This window comes from Perna viridis, chromosome 4, assembly GCF_037379345.1.
Source record: "Perna viridis isolate PV_CMFRI_1.1 ecotype Kerala chromosome 4, ASM3737934v1, whole genome shotgun sequence".
NCBI classification, from domain to species: Eukaryota; Metazoa; Mollusca; class Bivalvia; order Mytilida; family Mytilidae; genus Perna; species Perna viridis.
Genome location: NC_142448.1, coordinates 10,129,120 through 10,137,664, shown reverse-complemented (window position 1 = coordinate 10,137,664; position 8,545 = coordinate 10,129,120). Strand labels below are relative to the sequence as shown.

At 32.6% G+C, this 8,545-nt stretch overlaps 1 protein-coding gene and 1 pseudogene across 1 annotated transcript; both read left to right on the top strand.

Annotated features, from left to right (window-relative positions):
* The first annotated feature begins 2,701 nt into the window (after window positions 1-2,701).
* Window positions 2,702-5,519, top strand: LOC148618792 (uncharacterized; annotated as a pseudogene).
* A 2,234-nt stretch (window positions 5,520-7,753) lies between these two features.
* LOC148618791 (uncharacterized) lies at window positions 7,754-8,239 on the top strand. The gene has a single exon (XM_088576873.1). The coding sequence runs from the start codon at window positions 7,754-7,756 to the stop codon at window positions 8,237-8,239; it is 486 nt and encodes a 161-aa protein (XP_088432999.1).
* Window positions 8,240-8,545: the final 306 nt, after the last annotated feature.

Here is an 8,545-nt window from a genome sequence, read left to right as displayed (position 1 = left end):
ATTAGAACGGGAATGGCCTGAAATATCAAGTCGGTAAACATTAAAAGTTAAGAAGATAGACCTAGGAAAAGGAATACAACTCCTACAAATCATTGGAATATTTATATTCAGCATTTTACCTCAATCTCATCTAAGCATCAAAGTAACTTGGACTGATTTCATTCTGTTTCAAATGAAAGCTTGATAGGCTTTTGTGAAATTAAATATGATACAAGCATGTCACTGATTTCAAGAGTTATGTTCCTTACCATAGGTTTACCTCCTTAATTCAACACTACGCATGCTTATTCTACGTTTGTTCAAACAAATGTGGTATGCGCAGGGGGTGGGGTGGCACCCCCTTTTTATTGGAAAATTTGTCATTTTAATGTATAAAATTGACAAAAGTGGTAAATAATGTTCTAGCACCCCCTTCTTCTGAGGAACTTTGGCTGGCACCCCTTTCCAAATTATCTGGATCCGGCTCCGTGCTGCAATCAAATTGGGGGGACGAGAAATTGACCATCTCAAACCATTAACATGTGCAAAGTTTTGTTCATTGCTGGTGGTCCATATAATTTGCTATTGTTTTGAATTGTTCTGTTCATTTCTGAATTTCCTTGTCTGTTTCTTCGTAGTTGTTTTGTTGTATTTATTATTATATGATGTGTGAATCATTTTTTTCAGCTATTTGAAAAAATATGTTGAAAGAACAATTAAACTTTATCGAGACTCCACAATCTTTTCACCTTTTTCAGCATTACACTAAATCGAACGTAAAAAAAATCACCAATTCATAATAACAAGATAGATAACCAAATTCATCGAAACCAACCGGGGAAAAATAACTGAAAATTAAATTTTAACTTAGCTCCATAATTATTTCTATTCTTTCACAATAGAGACAAAAATCTAACAGCCATGGAAAGCAATTCACTATTCGAAAAATATCTACAGATTTATTATTTTTTTCCGTTGGACATCTGGTTCGTAATAGATTATATTTCAGATTTTTGTCATTCTTACAACACAGACATAAATGTACAATGCTTATCATATGTCTCACACGTTCTCTGTGTTTGTCATTTATAATGATTTTCATTCTAAATAATTTTAACATATTCATTTAATTTTCACCATGTTTCTTATTGAATGTAAATAAAATATTGACTTGGGTCTTTCATTTTACTATCTATTCATTACATTGTTTTTACTTTATATATTTCTGGTTTGCAGTAATTAGTATATACCGGACTTTCGTCTCTCTCGTGTTACACATCTAGTTCCCACCCACTCAAAGCCCTAATATAATATACTTACAAAACTAGTATAATAAATGAAGGAAAATACTATGTACTAAGAGTATAGAAATTAAAAAAAAACGATAGCAAATTTTGTTACCTTAACTTTACTTTTACTTGATGAATAAACTTTTTTTTTATTTGACATTAGTCATTACAAATGTCATACCTTAAAAGTTTCATTTAAAGAGGTAACGTGAATTTGTATATAGTTGAGTGTTTTTCTTTTTTTTTCAATCAGATTTGTTGCTTATTTAATCTATAACTCACCAAGATCGGAGTGGCTTCATAAATTTTAAAATACATGCGTGGTATTCAACGACTCAAAAAATATTCAAAGAGATGCTCTCGATTTGACTTAGATTTTTATTTCATGTGGAGTACTTTATGTATTTATTCATTTTTTTTCTTGGATATTTTTGCGTGTTTTGTTTGTTTGAGGTCGTTTTATCGTTCAATTGATTGATTGATTGATTGTTGGGGTTTAACGTCCGAGCAGCAATATTTCAGCTATATTCAGACGATGAACATGAAGTGGATGATAAAATGAACATGAAATGATGAAATGAAAAATGGGATGGGACACAAGGATAATGGGGTCGAGAAATTTTGATTGCCACTGGAAATAGGGAGATGTGGGTAGGGTCGGGCCATTTAGCCTCCTGTGGCGGAACCCTATGGTTCCTACTCCGGGAGAATACCACAGTAGGGTTCTTTAACGTGCGAGGAACGTGGCATCTTTCCCAACACGGTGCACCACTATGGTTTGTGGTCAGGTTTTCCGTTTTATAGCCTGACAACCCCAGCATGTAACACGCCAGGGGTACCCCATTCCAAAACCTGGGGCACTCAACCCAGTTGCTCTGTGGACTTAAATATCATATTTGTTTTTATTCTTGTGTATGGACCATTGGTCTCAACCTACTTTTTAAATGCGGATAATAAGTCTATTATATGCTCTGCTAAGACAATTTTGACTTTATTATCATAGGGTCCAGTCACGTGGGTTCAGTAGACATGTGTACGGTAGCATCCCGTCACCATCATCATCATATGTTAATTAAAAAATTGAGACTTCTACAATAAATTGTTGGGTTGATGAAGCTTATACATCTAAACACAAAGCTGTGGTTGACTTCAATATCAAATAATCTTGAGGCACCAAGGTAATCCCATGGTCAATTTACCTGAATATTTCTTGTTAGTATTTCAAAGACACATTAACAGATATTTACTTTAAAACATTTAAAACAAAAGAGAAAGTGGGCAGTACAGCCATGTGTGGCTCCGCAGTGTATCAGTATAGCCATGTGTGGCTCTGCAGTGTATCAGTATAGCCATGTGTGGCTCTGCAGTGTATCAGTTGATCAAGCTTTCGAAGGAAATTGTTTATTGACATCAAGTAGTTAGAATTTGGCGAATCAAAACATGAACATCATTAAAGTAATAGAAATGTGCTTATGGAATATTATCGACATGAATTTTATTGACAATATGGAATTAATTCAATTTACTTTAGAATCCCACTCTAATATAAGACAAGTAGAAAGACAATATAAAGCTGATCATATAGACTACATTACACAACTTAAAACAGAAAATCCCAAGAAATTCTGGGAGGAGATAAATAAATAGGGCCCAAAAACTGAAAAGCAAGCTATAGATTGTGTAAAATAGGAGAATGGGTTAACTAACTTCATATGAATATGAAATTGTACTAATCAAATTGAAAGATGATTTCCCAGAATTATTCAACGACAAAATATAACTAAACAAAGCTAGTGATGCTTTCTTTAAAAATATTCGTAAGCTCCTAAAAGACTGGGAGGATGAAATGGAGAACATGACAACAGAGACTGGGAGGATGAAATGGAGACCATGACAACAGAGACTGGGAGGATGAAATGGAGAACATGACAACAGAGACTGATGGTAACATGACACAAAATCAAATTAATTAAACTGGTTTAGTATTAAATACAGAAATAAGTATAGAGGAACTTAACAGGGCTCTTAAATCAGCAAAAGCAAACAAAGATTCAGGTATAGATAATGAAATCTTGAAGTGTGAAAGAATAAAGGAATTTATACTGAAACTATTTCAGAAGTGCTTCGAAAGTGGAACTCTTCCTAGTATGTGTGACCTTAGCGTCATACACTCAATTCTGAAAAAAAGAAAGGACTATCGGGATTCCCTTAGTTATAGATCTATAAGTCTCATATCTAGTGTGACAAAGATATTTAACAGCATACTATGTACAAGAATAACTGAGTTTTTGGACAGTAACGAACTTATATGGGAAAAACAGAACGGCTTTAGAAAGCTACGCTCATGTGTTGATCATATCTACACTTTATATACAGTCTTGCGAGAAGAAAAAACAAATAACGGCCTACATTTCTTTTCTAAGCTGATTTTTGCAAGGGCATTTGACTCTGTCAACCATGTCCTTCTTTTTGCCAAACTTCTGAATATTGGTGTCACGGGGAAAATTTACAGTCATAAAGTGCATATACAAACACCTTAACAGCTGTGTGAAAATAGATTATATCGCAACCGACTGGTTCTCAGTAGAGTGGAGTGGGGCAAGACGATAGGTTTGCACCTTTCCTATTTGCTATTTTTATTATAGATCTCGCGCTTGATATCATGACTCTGAAACTTGGAATGAAAATAAATTCTGATGAACAACTGAGCATTTTAATGTATGCAAATGATATTATACTTATTGCAGAAGCAGAAGATGGGTTACAAAATATGCTGGACACACTTAAAAATTGATCTACCTTATGGCGACTGAGAATGAATCCTGAAAAGACCAAAATAATGCATTGTAGAAAACCTGTTGTAAGTGCTACTGACAAAATATTCAAACTCGGAGTGCAAAATATCAAACTCTATTAGTCATACCGATATCTTGGCTTTGAAGTGTCTGAAACAGGAGACTCTGTAAAAGGAGTTAAGGTTTTACATGAAGCTGGAAGCAGAGCGCTAGGTGCAATTATAGCAAAACACTTCAGCCCAAAAGGTCTCAGTTATCCTGTCTTTGAGAAACTTTATTTCAATACTGTAATGCCAGTTACAGATTATGCGTCAGAAGTATGGGGGTACAAAAACTATGACTTTACAAAGTACAATTTAGGGCAATAAGAACTTTTCTATCAGTTGGTAAAATTGCACCACTTCCATATCTTTCTGGAGAAACTGGCTGATTGGATACGCAACTCAGACGTCAATTGAACATGGTACGATTATGGTTGAGAGTTATCAAAATGCCTGAGAGTAGAGTTCCGAAAAAGATCTTTTCATGGGACAAACAGAATTGCCACGAAAACAGCTGGGCATCTGAGATGAAGGTAATTCTCTATAAATGTGACATGTCAGAATACTATGTGGAAAGTAGCACTCTTGTCGTAAATGAAAAAGCCTTTCTAAACAATACAAAGGAAAAATTTCTAGGGATATGTTCAAAGAAATGGAAAACCGACGTGGTTGCCATGCCAAAATTTAGGACATACATTAAGCTAAAAGATGAGTTTTCACAGGAACAAATCCTTGGCAAAAATATTTCATTAAAACAACGTTCCACCATCTCAAAACTTAGGGGTGGAGCTTTCCCAATCGAAATAGAGACAAGAAGATATCGCAACAAATCCCCTACAAGAAAGACTCTGCAAGACATGCTCAAATGGAAAAGTCGAGGATGATGTGCACTTTCTTCTACTATGTTCAACCTACCGCACGGAGAGACATGCAATGATAAATATCATTGAAGACAGACTTGGCATTCATTGAGATGAACGTGACATGGATTAACTATTTAAAATACTGTTTACAACGCCAGACGTAGCCTGTGATGTAGCAAACTACCTTAATATCTCCGCTTTTAACAAGCGATCCAGTCTTGTATAAACAGTCCTTATATCTATAAATATACGACATTATTGTTTTATAACCTTTGATTGTACATTTTGTAACTGTGTCATTCCACTAAACATTGTGTTCTTAGTTGAATAATTACTTCAATTTACTCAGAACTATATTTTTAAATGTAAAATTCAACTTAATATCTTAATTTTATTTTTGTTTGAATCTATAAAGTGACACATTGGATATATTACTCTCAGACATTACAAATAGCGAAATTTTAACTCGTGAATTGCATTTTTTTAAATTCCACTGTTGTATATGTTCATTTATAAGGTGTATGCTTGCAAGTAGTGTGAAATTTATTTTTATTTGAATTATAAGTTTGTAATAGATATAATGCGATACATTGGAAATACTTCTTTGAGTAAAGTGAATACAATTATTTATTATTTATTCCTTTTCAAATCTGCCACGAGTTTATTTTCATCATCTCACCAAAAGTTTTTTAATGCAAGAAAGATAACTCTGATTTTCAACTTTTCCTTTTGGTGATAGATATTAAGACTAATAACTTATCTAAAACTTTTTGTTATATTCTGACTAGAACAAGAACTTGAATGTATAATAAAATATCATAATACTATTTTATTTAACTTCTATCGTAATAAAACTAGATGCACATTACAGATGGCGTAATTCTAATTCTTGATATATATCCTATGTTCATCTATAGGATGTCTGCTTGCATATCAATGATGAAAGTTGTGTGAAATATATTTTTATTTGAGTTACATGCATGTAAAAGACATAAAATGATATATGTGAGATATTATTATCGAATTATTTATTCTTCATTCTTTTTAAAGTTTGTCTAAAGTTATGTTGTTTTAAATTTAAATCATTTTAATAACTTCACTTAGTTTATTCTTTTTAAAATTTTGTTCAAGTTTAATTTATACTCTATCTTACTATAACAGTGAAACTTCTATTTAATGCATACTAAGTCGTTTAAACAAGTTAGTTATGTCGTTTAAACGAGATGCTAAGTCCTTATAACGACTTAAAAATAAGTGAACACCTTGCACTAATGGGCTCCCGTAGGTACATGACTATGTATGAATGTGATGTTATGTTTATATATGCCAAACTGCACTTAAAAAACTATCTATCTATCTACATGAAATAACTGTATTTCTTGATTTGACAAAAAAAACACACAAACAAACAAACATACTCAATAAAAAGCAAACTTTTCTGGTATCTTGTTTATTTTATTAGTTTGGCTTGAAATTTTACTTCCTTTGATTCAAATAAATGAAGTCATCAAAGTAAACAACAATAATGACAATGTACAATGTATACTTTGATACCTCGATACATTATTGTATTAAATCGAAAATTTTAATCATTAAGTATGACTGTCAGTCTCTGTAAGAATCGGGCAGTGGGTGAAACATGGTATAAAAAAAAAACACCATTTTGATAGTTTAATTTGACTATATTCACTATCAGAATCAAGGAAAACAGACAAGATTTTCCATATCCAGCTGGCCCATTGAGTTACAATTTCAATGAAATGCACTGAAAATGAACATTTCAAGGGCAGATAGCTATGTCAAAAATCTCATTTTTCTAACATTCTATTGAAAAATTTAGGACCAAAACCAGTGACGCAGAGATCAAATGATGGTCTTTTCAAATAGAGAAAGTATCCTTGAGTGGTATTACATTGTCAGACCGGTGGGGTTTTCACCTGCATGTTTCTGATTTTTCCCATTTTGCCTGATTCTTACAAACACTTACACTTAAGAAAGAATTTGTGTTGAAACAACATCTCTTCACATCAAACAATAAGTGATTTCCAGCAACAGTATAGTATAGATAGTTGTAACCCAAAATGTCTGATCCCAGAATGTCTAAAGGTCAATTTTACCTAATTAGACTTTTAATTTCCAGAGCGTCTAATCACAAAAAATTCCCAAAATATCTAAAGGTAAATTTTCAACGTGAACTAATATAAATCAAAGTTTTTTTTTTAATTATTTTAATGACACATATATATAAAATTAATATTAGAGTATTTGAGTAACTCATGAAGTTATAAAGACCTTACTGATACAAGTTGATTCATTTCATGTTGAGTGAATTATTAAATTAATGTTCTTTTCTCTATTAATTAAAAGCTATGAATTATAGAAAACACAAACAATACTGCCATGTGTTTTTATTCTTTAGTTCAATTCAAAACTTTATTATTTGTTTGCATACCAATTTCCCCTTTGTCAATGTTGTCAGATATATCTAATTATTAAAATATTCTGGGATTAGACATTTTGGGAACATTCCATATAGATATGTTGTTTTAACTATTACAGAGTACGATATGACACGTATTATATGTTTTGAAAATGGAACTGTAAATACACTTTGTTGTAAGTAAATGGCGCCAGTGAGGGTTGACATGTCAAAGCAACCATTAATATATCTTCAAAGTAGATGATCGGATGTCAAAAGATATCGAAGATAGTGTATGGTTTCCCACACCACCTTATATTTCCTGCTTTTAAATTTCTTCCTTCAGTCGAATCAGCGCAATTTTAACATGACTGACATGTCTTGTGCTAATCCAGTTTTCAGCATCGTTTGTCATCCTTCATATGACAATGTAATCAAACGGGCTAAACAACTTGAAGATAGATTTGATAAAATGGTCGAACAATTTCCCTGTCAAGTTCGAGCGTTGATGGAAGCATATACAAAACAAACAGTTTTGATTGAGAGTACTAAGATCGATTCAGTGTCGACAGCTCCAATTTCTAAACAAGGCAAACTGAATGAATACTATAACAATGATAGACTGGAACTTATCTCTTGCATGGAAAAGAAGCTGAACAAACTCCAAAATCCTAACAACGATGTGAATTGGAATGCTCTACAATTGATGAAGAATTGGTACTTCAAAAATAAACATTTTCCGTACCCGTCTGAGAAAGAAGTTAAACAGATGTCTATAGAGGGTAATATCCCCGTCACAACTGTGGAAACATGGTTTTATTTTCAGAGATTGTGTGGTATTGTTGAACGGTAAATAAACACTGTACCGATACGATCTTGTGTTAGGTCGTCAGACAAAGAACACCACTTTGTTTACTTTACGGGCCATGTGCATAATTTTAAATTCTGGTATCCCCGTGTACATGTTCAATACCTTAGGTCACATTTAATTTGTAGTTCATGTTTTATGTCGAAGTTAACTTAAATAAAAAAAAATCTTTTTTTTTATTGTTCGTTCTTATTAGTAATAGTGTAGTTCTGTTATTTATGATAGAATTTTGTCGAGTTTCATTGACTACCGATCACTCTAATTACTTTAAAAGCGAAAAAAAAACTGTAT

Coding starts and splice junctions, on each gene's coding strand:
- LOC148618791 (XM_088576873.1), top strand. CDS start 7,754: ATGACTGACATGTCTTGTGCTAATCCAGTTTTCAGCATCGTTTGTCAT.